Source organism: Spermophilus citellus (genome assembly GCF_964194105.1).
Source record: "Spermophilus citellus genome assembly, chromosome: 8".
Lineage (NCBI taxonomy): Eukaryota > Metazoa > Chordata > Mammalia > Rodentia > Sciuridae > Spermophilus > Spermophilus citellus.
Genome location: NC_138189.1, coordinates 4,107,524 through 4,132,267, shown reverse-complemented (window position 1 = coordinate 4,132,267; position 24,744 = coordinate 4,107,524). Strand labels below are relative to the sequence as shown.

At 46.3% G+C, this 24,744-nt stretch overlaps 1 protein-coding gene across 10 annotated transcripts in view; it reads left to right on the top strand.

Annotated features, from left to right (window-relative positions):
* The window catches only part of TBC1D14 (TBC1 domain family member 14), a 99,194-nt gene that overhangs the window by 56,331 nt on the left and 18,119 nt on the right, over positions 1 to 24,744 (top strand). For 6 of the 10 annotated variants that reach the window (XM_081304221.1, XM_081304223.1, XM_081304224.1 and 3 more), the window contains 6 exons: positions 11,290 to 11,408; positions 13,245 to 13,327; positions 15,136 to 15,253; positions 17,135 to 17,241; positions 21,834 to 21,914; positions 23,952 to 24,046. In XM_081304221.1, coding sequence (XP_081160347.1) covers positions 11,290 to 11,408; positions 13,245 to 13,327; positions 15,136 to 15,253; positions 17,135 to 17,241; positions 21,834 to 21,914; positions 23,952 to 24,046 — 603 coding nt within the window. Of the gene's footprint in view, positions 1 to 4,830; positions 5,315 to 8,112; positions 8,214 to 11,289; positions 11,409 to 13,244; positions 13,328 to 15,135; positions 15,254 to 17,134; positions 17,242 to 21,833; positions 21,915 to 23,951; positions 24,047 to 24,744 lie in introns of those variants that run through there. The other 4 variants (XM_081304225.1, XM_081304226.1, XM_081304230.1 and 1 more) reach the window with 3 other exon arrangements.

The window sequence follows — 24,744 nt, the reverse complement described above, 5'->3', positions numbered from 1 at the left end:
ACAGCACAATTTTTCATATCTCTGGTTGTATATAAAGTATGTTGACACTAATTCATGTCTTCATACTTTGGATAATGATGTTTGTCACATTCCACCATCCTTGCTAACCTCCTGCTCCCTCCCTTTCCCTCCCACCCCTCTGCCCTATCTAGAGTTCATCTATTCCTCCCATGTTCCCCCTCCCTACCCCACTATGAATCAGCCTCCTTATATCAGAGAAAACATTTGGCATTTGTTTTTCTGGGATTGGCTAACTTCACTTAGCATTATCTTCTCCAACGCTATCCATTTATCTGCAGATGCCATGATTTTATTCTTTTTTATTGCTGAGTAAAATTCCATTGTGTATAAGGGAGAATCCAGTGCTAGCTTGAGATGCAGAAAAGTTCTTCTGATTGTTGCTTTAAGTTTCAAAATTTAGTAGAAACGAACCTGTCATCACATGGTATGCTATGTAGTGTAAACATTACTGCTGGGCACAGGGGTACACACCATAATCCCAGCTATTTGGGAAGCTGAGGCAAAAGGATCCAAGTTTTAGGCCAGCCTGGGCTATTTAGGCTTAAAATAAAAAAGGCTGAGGATGTAGCTCAGTGATAGAAAGCTTGCCTAGCATGTGTGAGGACCTGGGTTCAATTCTCACTACTGGAGAAATAAATTTGGGAATGGTGCTCAGTTTTGACGTTTGAGATAGAGGGTCAGGGTGTAAGCCTAACTCAGTGATAGAGTACTTGCCCAGCGTGTGTGAGGCTGTGAGTTTTATTCCCTGCACCACAAAAAATAATAAGTAAATTATGAGATAGAAATTACTCCTGGCTGGGCAGCAATATGTGCAGGGAGTTTGGGGAAGCATATAATTTTCTCAGTACTAGCAATTGCTTAGTACTGTATCACTGAGCAACACCCCAGCTCTTTTTATTTTTTAAGACAGGATCTCGCTAAATTGCCCAGGCTGGCCTTGAACTTGCCATCCTCCTGCCTCAGCCTCTTGAGTAACTGAGATATAGGCACGTGCCATCATATCCACAGGGAAACATATTAATGCATACTCAACACATTTTCCACGCCTCTCCTTCCTGAATAACTATTGAATCTGTGGCTTCCCAGCATGAGCAAACCTCTCAAGTGTGTTGGGCCCTGGGTGAATGGCTGGAGGTAGGAGGCTGGAGAGGCTCAGAACCTGTCCCTGTCTCTGGGAGCTGAGCTCCACAGTACTTAGCCCTCTTCCAGTTGCAAGCATGATTTCCAGAAAGTCACACTTGACTCCCCAGGCTGGATCAGTGTGTCCTGGGGCTCCCTTCCCACTCAGCTTCCCTGAGCAGATCTGTCTGTTCACTGGTCCATGAGTGACTTGGGGCAGGGGCCTTTTCCCTCTTTATTCCTAGGGCCAAGCACTCATTTTATTTAGTTTTTTTTTCTCCTTCACATTTATTCTTTTTTGTTATACTTGACAGAGTCAATTAGGATCCCATTCTTGTGGGTGTACATGATAGTGAGATGCACTGTGGTGTATTCGTATATGTACATAGGAAAGTTATGTCAGATTCATTCTACTGTCTTTCCTATTCTGATCCTCCCCCTTACCTTCATTCCCCTTTGTCTAATCCTCTGAATTTCTATATTCTCCCTCAGCCCCCTTGTTGTGTGTTAGCATCTGCATACCAGAGAGAAATTTGACCTTTGATTTTTTGGTATTGGCTTATTTCACTTAGTATGACAGTCTCTAGCTCTATCCATTTACCTGCAAATACCATTATTTCATTCTTCTTTAAGATTGAATAATATTCCATGTGTATATGTGCCACATTTTCTTTATTCTTTCATCTGTTGAAGGGCACTTAGGTTAGTTCCATAGTTTAGCTATTGTGAATTGAGCTGCTGTAAACATTGATGTGGCTGTGTCACTGCAGCATGCTGATTTTAAGTCTTTGGTTATAAACCAAGTAGTGGGATAACTGGGTTAAATGGTGGTTCCATTCCCAGTTTTTTGAGCAATTTCCATATTGCTTTCCAGAGTGGTTTCACCAATTTGCAATCTCACAGCAATGTATGTGTGTACTCTTTTCCCCATATCCTTGCCAACATTATTACTTGTATTCTTCATAATTGCCATTCTGACTGGAGTGAGGTGAAATCTCAGCATAGTTTTAATTTGCATTTCTCTAATTGCTAGGGGGCAAACACTCTTAAGTGCTTGCTGGATGGATGGAAGGAAGGACAACTGTATTTGTGTGATAGCACACTGATTCCACAAGTGCTTGCATTTCTTCTCTGCCTTGTGCTTTGCCTGGCCTCCAGCCAGCTCAAAGGTTTTACAGTCTAGTGAGGTAATGTGAGTCAAATACTAGTGCACTTACCAATGAGGGCCCCCCAAACCAGAGCCTGGTGCTAAGAGAGGGGGTGCTGAGGATGAGGTGGGCAGGGAACATTTCTGCAAGGATGTTGAAGATGAGACCTGAAGGATTGTCCCCCAGCCTTCTTACTAGTTTCAAGAAAATTTTCAAAGAATAATTTGATGTATACACACACATGTTCACTTGGGTCAATAGTTGCTGACATGTTGCACCTGTACTTTATTGTGCCAACATTTTTTAAACATTGAACCATTTGAAGGTAAGTTGAAGTTGTCTTGAAATCTTCTTGCTCCTAAATACTTCAGCATACACCTTTTAAGAATCAAGACATTTCTTGTATGGAACCATGAAATTGTATCTAAGAGGATTGCTAGTAGTGGCACAATAGCATAGATCATGTTCCAGTTTCTTCAGTTGTACCAAAATGTGTGTTTTAAACCAGTATCCTGTTGGGTTTATGTATTGACCTTTATTAGTTATAGGTCCCTTTATTCATTTTTTTGTTTTTGGGTGCTGGGCCTGGAACCCATGCTAGGCAAGCTATATCCAGAGCCTCTCTATGAAAGATGTATCTTTTGCCGGGGTGGGGGGGTCCTGTGGGTTGAACTCAGGGGCACTTGACTCCCAAGCCACATCCCCAGCCCTATTTTGTATTTTATTTACAGACAGGATCTCATTGAGTTGTTTAGTGCCTCAACTTTGCTGAGGCTGGCTTTGAACTTACAATCCTCCTGCCTCAGCCTACTGAGCAGCTCAGATTATAGGCATGTGCCACTGTCTTGGGCCTCCCCACCTTTTTTGGACTGTGAATCAAAGATTTATTTCATGCCTTGAGATGAATAAGATGGTAAAAGTGATTCCAAGAGCACTTAAAGACTTAGTTATGTAGATGGGCATACAAGCCAAGAAAAAATCAGCACAAGATTGCTAGATTATGGAAACATAAATCTACACATTAAAGTGTAACTCCGTGGTATTTGGGCTTTAATGGAGTAATAAGTAGCACAAGACCTGCCCTACAGGGGCAGGTAATCTTTAAGCAGGATGTTGGAAATGCTGTGGGCACGTTGAGAGGATCAGGATCCCCCAACTGTTCTTTTGCTTTAATTCCAGATTTTAGGTGCTTTTTCTTAACAAGGCCTTACACTGCTAGCGAGGATCAGCCTCTGTTTTTAATCTCCTATTACTTTTTAAAAATGACTTTGTTGAAATACACTTAATACCCCATAAAGTCTCATTGTAAGCATTAATAAACTTTTACAGTTTATTAAGAATGTACTCGACTATCACTGCAGTCCAGTTTTAGAAGATTTTCATCATCCAAAGTCTTAGAAAGTTTTCATGCTGTTTGCAGTCAGTCGCCATTCCCACTTCCAGGCTGATGTGCTTTTGTTCTCCAGACGCTGTGGGCTCAACTGGCTTTGGTGTTGTGCCTGGGCATAATAAGCCCGCACAGTCTGGTGGTGGGTTTTGTCTCTGGTGGCCTGGGCGCAGCCCTTTTAAGGAATTTCATGTAAATGGAATCATGCAGATTACCTTTTGTCCAGCATCTTCCACTTGCTGGAATGGTTTTGAGGTTCATTCATTATAAGCATGTGCCAGTAGTTTGTTACTTTTCATTGCTGTTTGTTCCTTCTCAAGTTGGTGGACATGGGATCATTTTAAGGGTTTGGTCATTATGAACAATTCTATGAATTTTTGCATGCAGGTCTTTTTGTGGATGTACTTCTCTTGGATAGGGTCCTAGGAGTGTGGAAGGTGTATGTTGTATATAAGAAACGGTCCAAATCTTTTCCAGAATGACTGCACCATTTTACACTCTTCCCAAGGATTTGTGAGAATTCCAGCTTGTCCACATGGGTACCATCAGTGTCATTCATCCTTTGATTTTTCTAATGGATGTCATAGGCTTCTTCTGAGTGAAGAAGTTTCTGCTGGCAGTTTGGGAGTTCAGGAAAATCTGGGTCCCAGATGAGGGTGGGGTTTGAACTTATGATGAAGGGATTTCTATGAGAGTTCATCAAAGCAGAGAGCCTAATATTGCCCACTGCTGACCAGGAAGAGTTTTGACCTTATGCAGGCTTTAAGGATTTTTAAAAATTGAGGTTTAATTTACAGACAGTGGCATGCCCTGATGAGAGTCTACCATTTAGTTTCTATGAATGCATATCACGATAACAATTCTGTCATCCCTAAAAGTTTATGCCCCTTTGCAGTCAGCGCTCCCAGATGCAAACATTGTGATTTGTCAGTATGCTTTTGTGTGTGTGTGTGTGTGTGTGTGTGCATACCCTGAGATTTTAAAATAATCTCACTGTAGAAAACGTACGAACCACAGCACAGCATAAGAAATAAGATGTGCACGCCTGTGATCCCAGCTACTTAGGAAGCAGAGACCTGAGGATTCCAAGTTCCAGGCCAGCCTGGGCAATTGAGCGAGGCCCTTCCTCAAAAATAAATACCTTTTTAATAAGGCCCGGGGTATGGCTTGGTGCTAGAGCTCTTGCCTGGCGTGAGTGAGGGAGGCCTTGGTTCTGTAGTCAGCACGGGAAGGGACAAGAAAAAAGCCCACAGTCACCCACCAGCTAGAAGTTGCAGCGTTGACGTTTTGTGGAGTTCCTCCGGTGACGCAGCGCTGCTCTCCGTGTGGCCTCGCAGGGCGGAGCTCGGCCCTGGGCGCGCCCCTCTGCGGCTCGGCGGGCCTGGAGCGGCAGGCGCCAGCCAGAGGCCCCGCCAACCGGGACTGCAGGGCCCCTCCGCCGCTCCCGCTGCCAGGCCGCCCCGCCGGAGCGCCGAGGCCCCGAGCGCGATCGGCGCCCATCTGCGCGCGATTGAGCGGCCTGCGCCCGGCGCCTCGGTCTGGAGCGGCGCCGCCCGGTCCGCCGAGCAGCCGCCAGAGGAGGGAGCCGCTGCCGGGCATGGGGCGGCCGGCCGCGCGCCTGTGAGGCCCGGCGTTCATGGTGAGTCGGCCCAGGCGCCCCCGCCTGCCCTGCCGGCCCTGGGGCTGTGGCGCGCGCGCGTGAGTGTGAGTGCGAGCGCGCCCACCGGCCCGGTGCAGGCGTGTGCGCCCCGCGGCATGTGCTTCGTCCACCTGCCAAGCTTGCACGGGGACGCGGTGCCTGCTCCTCCTGGCATCCTTTGTGTCTGCTCCACAGCTCTCCTGAGTCTAGTTTTAACGCAGACGGCGAGAGAGGGCACGTCCTTCCCCACATTCTTGCCAGCCCAAGCGCTGTTGCATCCTGATTCCAGAGCAGGTCAGTTCAGGCCCCAGGGTGGTCTTGTCGTTTGAGGGAGTTTGGGGAGATGAACCTGCACCTGCCCCAGGGCCCAGCAAGGTGGGCAGACTCCAGGGATGACTGGGCTTCCCAGAGTGAGGCTGTTAGTACATTCCACTCACCAGAACACATATTCTTGATGCTTTGTAAGAAATTTGATGATTAGGAAAGGTCTCCTGAGAGTTGCTTCCCCAAATGCCAGCTTTCCGGGTAACTTAGTGCTTTCTGTGAGCCTACGGTGTGGGAGGTATACCAAAGAGCCCACAGAAAGGCTACAGCGCAGGTGTTCCCCAAGGCCTTGCCTCTGCTGTGGTCACCAGCACTGACTTCTGGGGGCTGAGCACTTACAAAACCTGAATAGGTCATTCATCCCCACGAATGACAGAACATCTCCCAGATCCTAGAACAGGGCTCCTTTGCCTATCCCTTGTTACTATGACAGTGTGAAACCAGCTGCCCTTGACAGCTCTTCAGTCTCATTGGTCTTTACCACAACTCTGTTTTAAGTACCTCTTTTAGATAAATATTCTGAAAAGTAATTTTAATAGTAATAGAGTGACAGCCATACTTCCATCGTTTTTTTCGGTGCGCTGTGGTGTCTACGTCTTTAGGCTTACTCATTCTCATTTTATCTTAACATTTAGCAGAATGCTATTCCATTCTGACGGCATGGAGGACAGAGAAAGTGCTCCTAGCAGCTTTTTCTCTCCCCAGTGCTGCCTGTTAGCTGCCAGGTCCTCAGTCTGGGAGGTCAGGCACAGCAGGTGGTGGTTGTGCTGTCGCTGGCAGTTCAAGACACTATTGGGATGCCCACCTGAGTGTGGCTTTATGCCACAGTGCTTCCCAAAGCCCCTCCAGGGTTATGTTAACCGGCTGGTCTTGACTCTGTAGACAGCTGAGTCAGAGAAGTGAGCTTGCTTTTGACTGATGGCCCTTTCTCCTGGCTAAAGTAGATTCCAGGAAGCCAGGTATTGGCATGATTGACTGTCTTTGTAGCACTTTTCCAGTTCTGTAAGTAGCATTAACAACCCATCTTTTCTTTCTGCTTGGAAGATTTCCTTTCATTGTTTGAGAGCCCTGGTGTTTTCTCCTTAACCTGAGGCAGGCTTTTCTTTTTCTTTGCCGAGTATAATTCAGACTAATCTAGGAGTTGTTATCTCTCTGCTGGCCCTGCATAGCTGGGCTCCCCACACTTGCACTCTGCACTCCAGCCCCACTGTAAGCCTGGTTCTCCTGATCTGGGGGCCTCATCTGCCAGCTTTAGGAAGCTTTTTGTCCATCTCATTTGCTCTGGAAAGAACTCACCACTGTTCCCCACTTAGGATGCCTGTGCTGACCCACAAATCAGCCTGCTCCTGGGTGCCCTTGGCCGTGGCTTGTGTTATCAGAACACCTCTGCCTCTGCCTCTGCCTCTGGCATCTGGCCCAGACCTTTCCAGTCTTTGCTGAAGTGGCACCCATTATGGGCTGCTCTCCACGGTTCCTTCTTGCCTCCTGCCACCTGTTGTTCTCTCCTCCTGTATTCCTCTTCTCTCTCCTTGCCATGTCTTCCACCTGCACCTTATTGTTCCTGCAGAGAGCTCTGCAAAGCTGGGGACTGAGGGCCCTAAAGAACCAGGGCCCCATATGGTCTCTTCACAAATGAGCTCTCTTTTTAATTTTTTATACATCCATTTATTTATATGTGGTGCTGAGGATCGAACCCAGAGGCTTGCATGTGCTAGATGAGCGCTCTACTACTAAGCCACAACCCCAGCCCCAAGCTATCTCTTTTTTTTATGTGGTTCTCCTTCTTTCCTTCTCCAGCTTGCTAAATCTAGCTGACTGAATCTGCCAGGTCCTGAGGCCCCACTCAGGTACCCTTGCCCCCTGCTTTTCTTTTCCTGAAGCTGTGCTGGGTCATCAGACCACACACTCAACAACCTCACCTCTGGTTAAGAGTCACTTGTTCTGTGTGCTGATGATGTTGGGTTGGTATGCTCTTGTCTTCTCCAACAGGATTCATCATAGGCAGCTCAGGGCAGGAACTTCTAAGTGAGCAACTTGCAAACTGTTTTTGAAATGACCCCAATATAAGGCAAGACTCTGTACACAGATGTAACTAGGTATAGAACTGAATCAAGTTTTCCTCACTATATGTACTCTGTGTCCCCCCCCCCCTTGGGATTGAACCCAGGGATACTTTACCACTGAGCTACATCCTCAGCCTTTTTTATTTTGAGACAGCCTTGCCAAGTTGCTGAGGCTGGCCTCTAACTTGTGATCCTCCTGCCTCAGCTTCCTTAGTTACTGGGATTACAGGCATGTACTACCATACCAGCCTATGCACTCTATTTTTATTGTTTAATTTTAAAAAATGCTTTTGTGACCAATTAAACAGTTGCACTAGGACTATGAAGAATCCTGTTCTGAATTCCCTGTGCCATTGTCTAAGGGGAGCTGGCAGCAGTTGGCCTGGATGGGTGATTTGTTTTCCTGATTAGTCTGCAGAGCTTTTGATGAGCCCAGCAATGAAGAGCATTGTTCCTTGGTTAAAACCAAGAGACTTTCTGACTTGGTCCCATGCAGAAGAAACTTTGAAGTGGTAAGTTGGACTGAGGTAGGGACTCCACTGATTTTGCCTGGCACACAGAAAGGCTCACTATTCTAGCAGGCTGCTGGCCTCTTATGTGTGCGTTATCAGGTTGACTATCACAGTGGGCTTCACAGTTGCTACCTTTTGTAGTGAGGGGGCTGAGACAGTCCAGATGCCTTGCTTAAGGTCAAAACCCAGACTTAGACCTGGTCATATTTGCTTCCGAGGCCTTAGTACCTACCACATCATGTGCTGATCTGATGCTGACAATCCTCAATCGAGTTGTTTTTCACCCCTCCCAGGGTTCTTAATGGGTGTAGTCCTCTTATTGTTCCTGGGCTTGGTCTGTCTGGCTTGGACTTAGTTAAGCTTACTGTGTCCAAGGGAAGAGACCTAGGTTTGGAGCAGGACCTGTTCTAAAAGCCACTTGTACTTGGAAATATTGCTTGGGGCTTTGCAAAGGCTCTGAAATTGCCAGTATGGGCAGGTTGGGCCTCCTTCATTATTTTAGTCATGCGTCACTCTATGTGATTAAACATTTGTATTTGACCCCGAGTCTTCGATGACTGTGTGCTTAATTCAGGATTATAGGTTTGTCATAGTTGAAAGCTTTACTTAGACTGAACATGATGAAATGACTTCCAATTCCTGTCTGCCAGTGGCTTGCATGAATTCTGTGGTGAGAAACGTGGCCAAAGGACCAAATGCTTTGCGTTTGACTCAGCTTCCCCACTTACCCACTGGGTAGGTTGTTGATGTCTCTGGCTTCCACAATGCCATCTTGGAAGTGGGGTGATGGCACCTTCTGTCTCTGCAGAGAATTGTTGTAAAGGCAAAACTGAGTTAACTGTGTATTTATGGCCCTTGGAAAGCGTTTGGCCCCTTAACCTTGTCAGCTGCTACTGCTTGTTCTTGATAACAGTAAGAAGTGTGAGCTGGGGAAATCTGAAGTTTCTGTTCATGAATCAAGGCATGTACCCCGCTTCCCTCCTACTTTCATATCTGCTGTTGTAGACTTGGGATTGTTGTTTGGCACTGGAGTGTCTTCCCTGCCTTCTAGGATTATATCAGGTCAGAGGGAGGAGGCTAGGCAGTGGCACACACTGCCCAGGCCCTGTGCACTGCAGACCTACGTAACAGTCGCACATGTCCTGCTGCTCCAGCAGCTGCTCTGGCAGTGCTAGTGTCCACTTTGCAGATGTGGAAGCAAGGCTCAGGGATTCCATTTAAGTACTGTGCCTGAATCACAGCTAGTGCTTGGTGGTCCTGAGTTTCCTCCCAAGTCTGTCTCCAGAAGCCACAACTGACCCAAGGAAGACTTGCCCTTTTCCCTCTGCAACTCCATACCTGTTTGATTATATTCTTAAAGGAGGTTGGGCCTACTCAGTGGCAGAGTAGGCCCAGCCTGTACATCAAGCCCCAGTTGCCCTATCTGAAGAGTGGGTGACACTTGCCACACAGGAAGTTATGGAGACACAATGAGACATGCAGAGCACATGCAAGCACATGGGAACAGACAGCTGCATTCTGGGACATCTGACTGTTGGGCCCAGCATCTCTGGCCTTGGCATCCAGTTCACTAGTCCAGGCTTAGCTGGTAAATAGCACCTGTGGGTATTATTACTAATTCTTGTCAGAACATAATATGTTTGATAATTAATTACACTTTATAGTCCGCAGAAGACCGCAAACAAGCTTTCATAGCGTGTAGATTTTGGTAGATTTCCTATAAAATTGAAGATTTCTCTGCACACATGGAGTATGAAGCTTTCTGCTGCTTAGTGCTACACTGTCACTGCTGTACCTGGCCCAGGGTAGGTGCTCAGAAATTGACCCATGAGCTAGTGAGTCTATTTTCTCAGTACTTCAGTGGAACGGTTGTAAGGCAGAGCAAGAAGGGTCCTGCATCTCACCTTGCAGGAAAGGTGTACAGAAACTGACTACTCAGCTGTTTCTCACAGCCTCTGTATTTTGAGAAAAATTTTCTTTTCTACTTTTTTTTTTTGGCGGGGAGGGGGTACTAGGGAGAGGGGACATACTAGGGATTGAACTCAGGGGCACTCAACCACTAAGTCTTGTCCCAGCCCTATTTTGTATTTATTTAGAGACAGGGTCTCACTGAGTTGCTTAGTGCCTTGCCATTGCTGAGGCTGGCTTTGAACTCGCCATCCTCCTGCCTCAGCCTCCCGAGTTGCTGGAATTATAGGCATGCGCCGCTGTGTCTGGCTTTTTTTTTTCCCCTCACTTTCTTAGAAGCCTTAATAGGCACTTCTGTCTGAGAGAATAATTGCTTGCAAAATAATCTTACGAGTCACACCCTCTTGACAGCTGGTGTCAGTAGAATCTGTTCAGCAGTTCACTACCACCTTGTGTCAGTGCTGCTCTGCCACCTGGAGTGAGGACTGAAGGCTAGGTTGCTTCTACATCCGTCTGCCTGTCTTCCCAGCTAGCTTGTCTTCTGTTGAGAGGTGGTCCTGAGGGCCTTGTCTGGCACGGGCAGTGGGATTATACCATTTTCTGATGTTGCAGGGAGCCCACACTTGGTTTCAGAAGCACCAATTTGTTGGCTCTCCTGAATCCTTATAGCTGGATGTCTAGAATGTGGGTCACCAGGTGTGACTAAGCCTTTGTGGTTGCAGTCCATGGAACAAAGTGGTGGCTCAGGGGGCATGGAGGCTGCTCTTAGGTTTCCAGGGCATGGTGAAATTATTTACATAACAACGTGCAGCCGTGACTTCCCAGTGGCCCTTTGATAATCAGTTAACACTCGTAGTCCGCAAAAGACAGCAAATAAGCCTGTCACCAGGAGGAGTGTAGACCCAAATCAACGCTAATGGATCCTTGTAAGGGGCTACTTTGATGCTGGGACACTTCAAAACTTCCTGCATCAGGAAGCTCTGGCCTGGATGCAGAGCTGTGGGGTCCCTTCAGCACAGTTCTTTCTGAGTGGCAGGAAGGTCAGTGCTGTGTCCTCAGAATCAACTTCAAGCACTTTTACTTACAAAACAGCTGTGTTGCTTTTAGAAGGACTTCATAATATCAGAACTAGCCAAGCTCAGAATCATCCCTCATTTCTTTGTCCTAGGAATATGAAGACAAAGCTGGAAGACCTAGCAGGCCACCCTCTCCAAGGCAGAATGTGAGGAAGAATCTTGATTTTGAGCCACTTTCTACCACTGCACTCATCCTTGAAGACAGACCAGCGTGAGTCTTGGAAAGGGCTTCTGTGGTGTCTGCTTTATAGATAAGGCAAAATGCTGATCCCTGTTTCAGTGAATAAGAATGAGCGTCAGGAGATGGGAACAGAGTAGGCCATAAGCATTCATGATCTGGGTCCACATGTATTCTAGTGGTGTCATATGGCTGACTTGGAAAAGTGCCCTTTAGCATGGACATATTGACTAGGATTTTCCATTTAGGTGATTGTCCTTTTTAATTTACTATTTAATACTTAATTAGATATGATAAACGTTAAGCTGGTCTGTTACTACAAGATGCCCTGAGTTGCTTAACACCTTGCCATTGCTGAGGCTGGCAAGTGGTGTTTTGGAGGTGCCTTGGTATTGCCAGACAATTCCTGGAGGGGCCTATGGGGTTCCTTGGGATTGCATTGAATGTATTTGTGGGTGATGTGAGGCAGGGCCCCTCTCTCTGGGCCTCTAGTTTCCTGCTGCATGATGAGGAGATCCTGTTTGGAGACCTTCCTAGGTATTAGGTATTATTCTATTAGGTAATCACAACTGAGATATATATATATATATATATATATATATATATATATATATATATATATATATATATATATATAATGTATGTCTTTCTTTCTTCCTTTCCTTTCCCTCCCTTCCTTCCTCCCTCCCTTCCTTCCTTTCTTTCTTTTCTTGGTGTTTTGGGGCTACTGGTGATTGAACTCAGGGGCACTCAACCACTGAGCCACATCCCCAGCCCTGTTTTGTATTTTATTTAGACACAGGGTCTCACTGAGTTGCTTAGTGCATCTCTTTTGCTGAGGCTTGCTTTGAACTTGCGATCCCCCTGCCTCAGGCTCCTGAGCCACTGGGATCACAGGCGTGTGCTGCTGCGCCTGGCTCTGTATATAGCGTTTTCTATGGAACATTGTGTTGTAATAGAAGGTCCCCTGCTAAAAAAGGAAGGAAGAAGAAAAGGGGCTGTAAAACACTGGGCTAGTTAATGCCTAAGACCCCTGCCTACCCCCAAATTTAAAACAAGTCTAGAAAAGAAGTGTATCTTGTATTGTTAATTCTTGGTTCTTAGAACTAGGTGTAAGAAGACCCTGAAGTAGAGGACAGGAAAGTCAGGTGTAGGCCATTGGCTAAAGCTGCCACGCTGTGAAGACCAGTCCTTTCAGTGCTCTGAGATGTGGGTGGGAGCTGGTCACATTCTGCAGCCAGTGGCAGTGATCGAAAATCTCCAGGGAATGTGGGTTACATTGTAACAGGGGCATAGGCTAGATGCTGCTGCCCTTCCATCTTGCTAGGTGCCCATAGTCTACACACACATTTCTGAATGAAAATGCATTTTTAATGTTTTAAATGAAATGTGCACAGCTATGGCATATTTTTGTGTGTAAAAGATACTAAATGAGCTACAGAGCTGATATGAAACTTGCACATTTAAAGCAACCCTCTCGGGCTGTATTCATGCATATATGTTCTGTGCTGTGCAGCTTTTCCTTCAGGGATTAACTGCTGGCAGTTAGCTTTGTGGTTAAATCACGGTTTCTATCTTGGAGAATGGGGTGAAAAAGCACCAACAGATTATCTGTCTCTATTGCAACCTCGGGTAATTGTCATTTTATTTTGTGTACTACTCTTTATAATTTAGTTGTTTTACAGTGAGCATTTTGCTTTTGTAAAGAAACTTTAGTTTGTGAGAGAACATTGTAATTTTTGAAAATTTAGCTTTATATCTTTGGGCTTTACAATTTTGTGGGGGTGGATGCTGCAGGTGTTTTTTTCCCCTTCCAGAGACTTTTATTTGATATTTGTAATGGTAAAAATCCATTTATTTCCTGTCAAGAAACCTCCCAGCAAAACCTGCTGAAGAAGCCCAGAAGCACAGGCAGCAGTATGAAGAAATGGTGGTACAGGCCAAGAAGCGAGGTACCGTGAAGCCACAGGCACCAGATTCTGTGTCTTCCTGGGTATTTTCTTTCTGTCTTTTGGACCTCAAGAACTTGAACTTTGCTGAGTGCTTTAGTATTCTGAAATTGTACTTTTCCATAAAGTAATCTAGGCTTCTTCTAGTCATTCCTGGTAGCTTTATTTAACACTTAACAAGAAGAGACTGAATGATGAGAATTCCTCATTAGAAAGCTTCAGCCAATGATGATGTAAAGATATCTGTTTTCGGGCTGGGGTTGTGGCTCAGTGGCAGAGTGCTTGCCTCGCACATGTGAGGCACTGGGTTCAATCCTCAGCACCACATAAAAATGAATAAACAAAATAAAGATATTTTTTAAAAAAGACATCTGTTTTCTTTATTTACAAGAAGATGTGATTGGATTTGACAAAATTTCTTGCAATTCCTGAAAAACTATGATTCCAGGTTATTTCTTTTTAAAGATTTTTTTTTTAATTGTAGATGGACACAGTACCTTTATTTTATTTATTTTTTTATATGGTGCTGAGGATCGAACCCAGTCCCTCACACATGTTAGATGAGACTCCACCACTGAACCACAACCCCAGCCCCAATTCCAGGATATTTTAAAAGAATATATATTAGGCCTAGGGATATTGCTTGGTGGTAGAGCACTTGCCTAGCATGTACATGGCTCTGGGTTTGATCCCCAATACTACCAAAAAAAAAAAAAAGTTCCTATAATAAATTGTGGTGTATCCATACATTGGAATATTATGTAACCTTAAAAACAAAAATTCTCACACATTTCAACCTAGAAGAACCTTGAGAACATTATCTTAAGTGAAATGAAATGAGTCAGTCACAAAAGGACAGTTCATGGTTCCACTTATGAGATCCCTAGAGTTGTTAGATTCTTAGAGACAGAGTAGGATAGTGATTGCTGGGGCCTGAAGAGGGGGGCTGGGGAAAAGGGAACATGCAGATGTGGATGACAGTGATGGTTGCTCAGCTGTGTGCATGTGCTTAATGCTACTGAGCTGTACATCAAAATGGCTGAAATAAATTTTATGTGACATATATTTTGCCATGATAAAATACAGTTGTCCCTGGGTATCCATGAGGAATGGGTTGCAGGATCCCCAACAGATACACCAGAATCTGCAGATGCTCAAGTCTCACATGTAAAATCTGTGTGTAACCTATGCGCATCCTCCTGTAAAATATGAATCATGTGTGGGTTACTTAATAAAATGTAAATTCTCCATAAATAGTTATTACACTGTATTGTTAGGGAATAATGACAAGGAAAAAAAGACTGTACATATTTGATATAGACATGACTTTTTTCCCTCCAGTGTTTTCCATTGCTGGTGGGGTGAATCAGCAGATGTAGATCCCATGGGTGTGGAGATTGCTATTGGGTATAGATAAAATTAAGTGCAGGATCTTTCTCAGAGTTGCTATGTACACGCTAGTAACTGAGTGATGGAAGAGGTGTGAAGGGAGCACAGCAGGGTGAGTTCTGGGAATGTTTACTGCTCCAATGGATGCTTCCAGGGTTTATCTGTTCTGTCTGAGTTGGATTTGTGTTTGTGCACTCTTCTGTATGCATGTTGCACTTTAACAGCTTACTAAAGCAGGATGGTGCTAAGCATCCCGGGTCCTTGGGGTGTAAAGCTAGCCCTGGGAGCACAGGCTTGCTCTAATGCAGTGGCCTTCTCCTGATTTTCTTGCATCATGACTCATTGAGAAAAATCACCCAGCTTGAACATGGTGTGGGTCAAATAATAGATGTTCTCTTCCTGTTTTTAATTGTGATTTCTAGAGCTTAAGGAAGCCCAGCGGAGGAAAAAGCAGCTGGAGGAAAGATGCAAAGTAGAAGAAAGCATTGGAAACGCCGTCCTCACCTGGAATAACGAGATCTTGCCCAACTGGGAAACCATGTAAGCTTTGATTGTGTGGGTGCTGCTGTGTTGCAAACAGTTTCTCCCTCCAGCTGGCAGGTAGCAGCTGTGGTTACTGAGCTCGTAGCACAGCCTTGGGTAGATTAGCCTCAGTTGCCGTGGTCCAGCCCTGGGCTTCCTTGCCCTGATGCTGTGACAGCCCCTTCCAGCTTACCTGGGTACTCAGCCTACCTCTGTGCCCTCTCTCCTTAACATTTCAGTAGCTTCCTCTGATGCACAATTTCATATTTGAACTCTGTAGCTTAGCTGACAGGACCCTCTGCCTTTGTGTCTCACCCTCTTCTTTGCTTTAGTTGGGCCTGTCTCTGTACCTATGGGGTCACCAACAAGAGTTGATGCTTTTTGGCCTCCGAACCTTTATAGGTTCATTTGTGTGTTCTGGACCTCCTGTCCTGCTAATTGCTGTTTGTTCTCTAAAGCTCAGTCTTCCCTAGGAAAGGCTCTCCTTTCCTTACCACAGATCCAGGTGTCTGTGAAAGATTCCCCGGGGTGCCCTGCAGCTGTCTTCTTCTCTGAGGGTAGAGAGCAGGTTGTCTTTGATGTTGACCTACAGTTAGCGCAAAGTGCACACCCAGCAGAGATAGCAGCTGTGACGTCCTTTTGGAAGGTCATCTGTACATCTTGTTTCTTCCTGTGTGGTCGGTCTGGGCTGAGGCCCTTAGGGGCAGTCATGCCAGGGCCATACAGAAGCCATTGGGGAGCTTAGAGACCAGCTTGCCTCTGCTCATGATTTGCATGTTATGATGCTAGAGGCTCATTCTGAGTCTGACCTGGTGTCACTTTCCCTATAGGGGCCAGAGGCTGGGTTGAGGGGCGACATTAGGAGAAGATGTTGTTCTCAGAATTTGTTTTTCTAGGTGTTGGCCCTCAAAGACTCAATGCTGCTAAGAATGCTGAATGCTCTTTCTTAGATCGGGCCCAGTGCCAAGGGCAGAGGTTCTCTTCTCAGACCCTTGTTGTCTGCCTGCATGGTGACCAAGCCTGCCCTGGGCTGTCCTGCCCTGGCCCTAATCCAGAGGACATACCTCCCCTGAAGGACTGCAGTGAGGAGTAAGTGGATAAAGTACTAAGTGCCCAGCACAGTGACTGACACAGCCAGTGAGCATCTGGACCACCTCCAACACAGGGCAGATGCTCACTGGCTGTGTCGGGCACTGTGCTGGGTGCGTACTTTATCCACTTATTTCTCGCTGCAGTCCTCTGGGGGAGGTCTGTCCTCTGGATTTTAGAAAGCAGAACTAAGTGTCTCTGGATCCACAAGGCAGGGTAGAGTTAGGATGCAGCCTTGCTTCTGTAGCCTCCGAGCTGGAGCTGCCCGGCAGTGCTGCATTCAGAATCACCATGGAGTCTGGCGCCTTTCCACTTGTCTGGTCTTTGGCAATACATGTTCATCATGACCAGTAGACCTGAACAACTGCACCGTTCAGAATGTTCTGGGTAGCAAGTCACCCTGTTGTCAGGGTTTGGTGGCTTGCCCTGTAAGGTCCTGGCCCTGCCTCCTGCCTCCCACCCTCCAGCTCTCAGCAGGGCGGTTGCACTTTGTGCCCAGGCTCAGCTGCGTGTGGTCCTGCAAGAAGCCAGGTTATTTTTTGTGTCTGTTTTCTGCTCAGAAAGTCCTTCTCATCCTTCACGGGCATAATCTGCTCCTGGTCATTTGAAATTGGTTGGAAGGTGCATGGTCCTCTGTGGTGCTTCCTGCTGTGCCCTGTCTCAGCGGGTGCCCTGCGGAAGGTGGCCTGAGGCTCCCCGAGGACGGAGTGCCACTCTTAACTGCTGGTGGTATGTGGCAGGGCACACACCCACACACTAGGCTTTCACCTTGAAGCACACACTCAGGAACTCATGTTCTGTCCTGTGCAGGTGGTGCTCTAGGAAAGTTCGAGATCTGTGGTGGCAGGGAATCCCTCCAAGCGTGAGGGGCAAAGTCTGGAGCTTAGCCATCGGCAACGAGTTGAACATCACCCACGGTGAGTGCTTGCCTGGGAGTCTCCCCTGGGGTCCTCGGTTGAGCTGGGCTTTTGTTAGGGCCTCTTCCATCCCTTCGCCCTGATGGGAAGGATGCAAATGCTGCCGAGGCGGGATGATTCTCCTCTGGGAGGGTCTGTTGCCAGGCTGGGCTTCAGGTCCCTAAGTTCAGGGCAGATTCTCTAAAATGGAGGGCTTAGAGCTCAGGGCCTCTCAGGTGCAGTGGGATCACTTGTCAGGGTCCTATGGAAGGCAGATCTCCATCAGACACGAACGTGGAGGTGTGTGGATTGTACTAGGGGTACCTGTTGATGTTCTGTGGGATTTTCTTTTTTTCTTTTTTTTTCCTCCTCAAAATTTTGTGCTAAGGGCGTAAGTGGTCAGTGTCAAGGAAGTGAGACCCTCACATCAGTGTCCTTGTGCTGTTTGTCATGCTGTGTCACCTGCTCAGACTGCATGTTTCTGCCCACCGGGCCAGGCTCACTGTTTAGTCACTGTGTCAAATGCTCAGCAGGCTCTGTCTGTCCAGAGGAAGCAGGCCTCAGGAGCTGCTGGACTGAACATGTGGCCTTCCTGCAGGGAGTGGCTCCTTGCTCCTCTCCTTTGCAGTCTAAGGTCTGAGCTGTGGAAGGAAAGCAGGCTCTCCTGCTCGTCCCTGTGAGGCCCGCAGCTGCCTGTGAAGTCGAGGGCAGCAGGCTTACTCTGGTAGAACCCTCAGAGTTCCAGGCAGATGGGTGGGTGCCTTCCCTCTCCAGTCGGGCTGTTAGCCTCATCATGTCAGCTTTGGTCTTTCACACAGCCTCAGCCTTATTCTAAGAACTGTGTCCACTGTGAGCTGCACAACAGGTCAGTTGGATTGTGACTCCCTTCCTGAAGAGGGCCTGCTTTCCTTCCACAGATAAATCCATATCTGCCAAAATTCTGTTTTTAAGATATTTGCCTGAGAAGATGTACAGCATTTTACTTGTGGAAATGGTTTTTGAGAAATGTCCTCAGAAGGTGAGGTTTGGATAAATTTCTGAGCATTTATTTCAGTCTGTATTGTTGAAAATTTTTAACTTCTATCAACATCCCTGTCTATGCAAATTGGATATAGCGTGCCGTACTTTGTGCCTCTGTGTGTGCGGTTTTTGGTTCTCTCTGATGCCTGGGTGGGTTTTGTTTAAATTGAAACCTTCTTTGTACAGAATCATGGTGGGTGGCTTTAGCAGCTGCTCCACCATCACTTGGGTATAGATGTCCCTTTGGCCCTGATGCTGGCTCGCATTTTGTCAGCTATGACTCTTTCACATGACGGGCTGTTTCAGGGTGCTTGCCCCCATTGGAACAGGTTCAGTACACTGGGGCCCCACTACAACTCCCTGCTCCATCACTGTGCCCAGCCCAGTTCTCTGCAGGCCCTGAAATGTCTGTTAGGTAAGTGGGTGCAGCTCCTGGAGTCCTGCTTGATCTCACCCTGCTGCATCTTCAGGCCAGTGTAAGAATGATCCTGGGTTGTTGAATGCCAGGCACCCCCTTAGGCTTAGTGAAGACTTGGGAGTCTGTAGCGTTGACAGTGATCCTGTTGAGGCAGGTATTGGTGACCCTGTCTTCCTTTTGACAAGGATCATCCTGAAATGGCCAGGCACTGTGCTCCAGGCCCTGTAGCCTATGTGTGTGAGCAGGATTCTCATTCTAGCACTGGCTGTTTCAGACGCCCATGTTATGACTTGGGAAGCTCCAGTTTGGCTCTTTTTGTGGCTGTACATTTGGAAACTTATAGTTGGAAAGTTGACCTAATAGTACTATTAAAACTTCACACTAAGGGAATTTGACTTTAAAATTGGGGATGGGGAGTCTGGGTAGGAGGTATAGAGTCTAACCCCTGCCCCCCAGTACATGCCAGGAAAGTCATGGAAGAGATTTTGTAACACTGACACTTTGACCCCTTTTACCTTGAGGACACAGCCACAGCCTCTGTACCTTAATTGTCAAATTCCTCATATGGGAAATGATTCCCAGGTGGTCACAAGCCACACAGTTGTTTTCACCCCTACTGCCAAATGACAGCAGTGTAGCCAATCACCTGGGGACTGAGAGCAGGCAGAAGTGCCCTGTAGGTGCTCTAGCCACCAGCTCAGGACACTGCCAGGTTTGTCCTGTAAACAGTTGCCCTTCTGGATAAGGATGGCAGGAAATTGTGTTACATGACTGTGCCCTCCCGCCATGGCAGACAGCATAGATTTTGTTAGAGCCTTCACAAGGCTTGATTAGGGTCGTTCATCAAGATTTTACTTGTTGGATTATAATAGTGTTACTAGAATTAACATTTCATTTAATAAAATAGCACATGCTTCCCAGAAGGCAATTGTGCCCTGTTTATTTTTCAAAAGTAATGATGGAAAAATATAAAGTGATAAAAAGTCTGTGGGTAGCTTCATTTAAAGTCCCAGTGACAGACTAGTAACCCAGAACATCAGGGAGCTGGGAAACATCAAAGCCAGAGGCACAGGAAGTGCCTGGGGTGGGACAGGTGTGGAGCTGGCCCTGAGAAGCACAGTCCTCTAAGGATACCTGGGGTTCGGATATACCCAGGGCCGTCTGTACCTGCCAGTGAGATTTGTGAGCATGAGTTGTGACCTAACTATCACCAAACTTCCCAAGAGAAGAGCTGTTGAAAGATGGGTTCTAAATATGGAAGAGACTTGGAGACTGATGACACTTGTCTGACAGCAAGAGTTCTTGTTCTCTGAAAGCTCTGCCTGTTCCTGGGCACCTGCTCCCACCCCCGGCTCTACTTCTTGCAGCAGAGTGAGCAAGCTGGGCCATGTGGGTAGCAATTCCACTGTGTCTTTATGTGAAAACAGTGTCCATCCTCATCCCCAGATCACAGTCCTAGTAAGTTAAATTTCCAAAGGCTGAAATCCTGAAAATGGAAATTCCAAAAGTTGCATTTTCCATGGGGGAAAAAAAAGGCTATATAAGGGGGGTAGAAACCTGAATTCTGGTGAAGGGATTTATCATACATGATGGCAAGAACTAAAGCTGCAGTTGAAAAAGGTGTCATTGGCACTCCTTCCCGTGAACAAAATTCCAAGAGCTTTTAATGAATTAAAGCTACACTTTCTGCAGAAGCCAAGAAGGTTACTGATTGGTTTGAAATAATCATGTGCATGGTGGGACAAGAAGACACACAGCAGTGTTGCTGTTTGACCACCTGTACTGATTGGGTCTATATTTGAGGATGAGTAGAATGCACGTCTGAATATACGGAGCAGCGTAGAAGCGTGGTCCAGAAGATGAGAAAATCAAATAGGGGTGCTCGTATCAGTGTGTACCTAGTCAGAAGCCACATGGAAGTGTATGTGGACTCACTCTGCCGGAGCGCCACACCTGCTGTTGACCACCATGCAGGATCAGAACAGTGCGGAGCGGAGGTCACCTCCATGCACTGCCTGTGGTCTATCCCTGGTTATGCTTTGTCATGTGCCAAATTGTCTTTTTAGTTTTTTACTCTCTTTTAGAAGTTTTTTTCCCCACTTTTTAAAATTTTCAGCATTATTTTTTACAATTGGCAGTGCTGTGTATTTTATTTGCACATTATTTCCAAAACTGAAGATATAAATTGTGTAAAGACTTTTGGAGAGTTTTAGTTTGTCTTATGTCTTTTTTACAAATTTAAGACTCCATGAAAGTGCATTATCAGAGCATGTAGGGTGGAAGCCTGACGAGTGTGTGAGAATGTTGAAACTCAGGAGTGATCTGTGACGGACGATGGTTTCTTGGGGTCTTGGCTCGTGGGTGACCCTCAGTGAATTTTAATCGATCTTGTCAAGAGTCGGATGGTCTGACAGTATCCCAGAGGAGCACAGGCCATCAAGCTGGGTGTGTGTGTGGTAGTCACAGTGCAGTACCTCCGTTCTCAGCAGCTGGTTTCCTTATGAACATAGATCATTCATTTGTCATTCATCTCTACTCACCCAACTGTCTGCAGTATTCCTGAGTGTTTTGCTCTCAAAAATGTTGTTATTGCCTATTTTATTGTCTAAAATGACCTATGAAGTGTTCTGTTATGTTTTTATGTTTTTGAATAAGTTCCCCTTTTAAAAATGTAAATAAATTTCTTTTAAGGAATTTTTAAATTTGTTTTTCCTAGGATCCTGTTTTCAGGAGTTTAGACATTAAAGATTTTCATCTTTGGGGATTTGAGCATTCAGGATTATGGCATTTGGTATTGTTTTTCCTTTCAGTATTATGGCTCAAACCCCTTTGAAGCCAGGCATGCTTTCATTTCACTCCAGCCCCTCCCCTAGCCAGCTGTTGGCCTCTGTGGCTCCCAGCACCTCTTGGTCTGTAGACAGAGGTGAGTGAGAGGCTGACACAGTCTCGTGAGGATGTTAGACCAGTCACAGTGGATGGGAGCAAATAGCTGTGTGACAGGAGACACACACAGGCATGGCAGTGCTGTGTCCCTACAGTGCATGTGCCCATGTCTTTAAACAGGAGAGTGCTTCCAGGCCAAGGTGGGGGTTGTCTGTGAAGGAGAGAGTTGTGTGTTCTTGGGTGTTTCAAGGAAGATGTGCATGTGAGACTCACCCAGAGGCTTTTCTTCCAGAGCTCTTTGACATCTGTCTTGCCCGGGCCAAGGAGCGGTGGCGGTCTCTCAGCTCGGGAGGCTCAGACGTGGAGAGTGAAGGTACAGACCATTCTGAAGCCTGAGCGATGCGCGGTCAATCACGGATGCCTCTCCCGTTGCAAAACAGAGCTGGCTTGACTGCAGTAGGCTTCATGTGGATGTGTGTTCAGCTCTAGGGGAAAGGGGGCTTTTAAAGCAAAAATGGAAGGTAAATAACTGTAGGAAATAGTGGCCCAGTTCCTGAGAGGTGTTTTCACCCCACCACAGGAGGGCTGCTCACAGTGCACCGTTTCCCTGGAGGCTGCTCATCGGACTTCAGGCTGTGCCCAGATCACCTGAGCGTTAGCTTAGCCTGGAGCTTGGGTCAGCTTCCTGAGAGCAGGAGCTCTGCACTCAGGCTGAACTGTGCCTTTATAAGTGTTCACAGCACACCAGAGTAACCACTTTGTTGGCTAAGAAGCATGTTTTTAAGTGGCCTTTAAAACTATTGTCTGTGTGGCAATTGAATTCAAAAAAGAATAAAACAAATCATTCATGAAAAGTTGTGAGAATATTACACAAGTGTCTTACACGTGAGTGTATGCTATAGTAGCTCCCTCAATTCTCTGCATTTAAATTTTTTTAATTTTAACTTGTTTTTTAAATTTACTTGCCATGTAATGTTTTAAAGTGTATGCACGCATGGATTCACTCAGTTTAGCTGATTACCATGCCTCTGGTGATCTTAGGGTTCCAGGCAGGAATGGTTTCCATCACAGTCAAGCTCTTCAAGACAGTATTGAGGGTTGGGATTAAATGGCTCAGTGATAGATTGCTTGTCTAGCATGTATGAGGCCCTGGGTTCAATCCCCAGCACAGCAAAAAAAAAAAACCAAAGACAGTATGGAATCAAACTATGTCACCTTGTTGATAGTAGTTTTCTGGAACTTATTCATCCCATCTAACCAAAATTTTGTATCCTTTGGCTGGTATCTCCTCAGTAGCCCCTGGCCTCTGGCAGTCACTGTTCTGGCCTCTGGCAGTCACCATTCTTTCCTCTGCTTCTATGATGTTTAACTGTGATGTTTAACTAATTCATAGAAGCAGAGGACAGAATGACGGCTTTTACTTTATTTCTTTTTTTTAAAAAAATATTTATTTATTTTTTGGCGGACACAACATCTTTGTTTGTATGTGGTGCTGAGGATCGAACCCGGGCCGCACGCATGCCAGGCGAGCGCGCTACCGCTTGAGCCACATCCCCAGCCCTTACTTTATTTCTTTATTAGCATCATGTCTCCCTGTCCTTCAACAGGTTTATCCTTGTTGTTGAAAATGGCAGGATTTCCCTTTCTTTTTCTGGCTGAATAGTATTTTTTTTTTTTTTTTTTGAACCAGGGATTGAATCCAGGGGCACTTAACCAGTGAGCCACATCCTCAGCCCTATTTTATATTTTATTTAGAGACAGGGTCTTACTGAATTGCTTTAGGACCTTGATAAGTTGCTAAGGCTGGCTTTGAACTCATGATCCTCCTGCCTCAGCCTCGTGAGCCACTGGGATTAGAAGCATGCATCACCGCACCTGGCAACACATTTTCTTAATCTCTTCATCCACCAGTGGACAGTAGGCTGTTTCCACTCTTTGGCTGTTGTGAACAGTGCTGCAGTGAGAACCGAGTACAGGTGGTCTTTGACTGATCTCATCTCCTTTGGAGATAAATACCTTGTAGTAGGATGGCTGGATTCTATGTAGTTTCATTTTTAATTTTTGAGGCCACATCTGTACCAATGATGTTTGAGATCACCTAATGACTTTTGCTGTGGTTTCTGTGCCTGGAGGTCTTTGTGTTGGATTCTGCTACTTGTCCTATTTCCCCCTGGTAGTTGTAATTTAGTCAAATTAGATGTTGATTTCAGGTTCTAGAAAATAATCTGATACTGCTGTGGCCTTGGTTGGGGCCATGGGTGTTCTGTTCCCTAAATCGAGGAACTCCACACCTACCCCACCTCCTGAGGTGGGCTTCCCAGAGCTTCCTCTCAGGGCCTGCTTGCAGGACTGCAGCACCTCATATCACCCCAACCTCTAAGGAATGCAATGACTCTGGATCTTTTGACAGATGCTGGGTTTTCAGCCGCTGACAAAGAGGCCAGTCTGGAGCTTATTAAACTGGACATTTCTAGAACGTTTCCTAATCTCTGCATTTTCCAGCAAGTAAGTCATAGTGATTTGTTGCAAGTGTGTTTTGTCTAAAATTCATAAATGCCAAGCTGCATGAATTTGTAATCAAGTTTGAAAGTTAGGGGTTTTGGGGGGTAGGGTAGGCACATCTGTTAAAACATTTAGACATTTTAAATAAATGTAACTGATCAATTCCAACAAATATGACTACATCAGCACTTGTATTTTAATGGTGAGACCTTCCTCATGATATGAATGCGTCACAGCCTCTGGATGGCACAGAAGGGCCACAGGCGGTTGTCAGTGCTTTCCTTAAGAGTGCACATACCAGCCTGTGCTCAGCAGGTTGCCGACGTGTGACCCGAGAGTCCAGTGCAGCCATCTGGGGACAGGAGGACAAAGGGAGACGCCTTTGTCCTTGGTGGCACCCTGGGAGCCTTGGTGTAGCCTGGCAGGGGGCTGAGCAGAGGTGTGGGGCATCTGAGCAGGTGGGCCAGGAGGATGGGACCCCCTCTGGAACAAAGCCAGCTGCTGGAGACAGGATAGAGACAGGCTATTCTCTCTGGATGGCAGTGGGAGCAGAGTGGTACTTCTTGTGGGCGTGAATTTTGGAGTCCTCTGAGAGGAGTTCTTTGGAGACCCTCTAATCTGTGTGTCGGCAGACATCCCTCTGGGGTCCCTGGGACCTCTCCCTCACCACTGCAGCCGTGTTGTCAGTTCTCCTTCCAGGG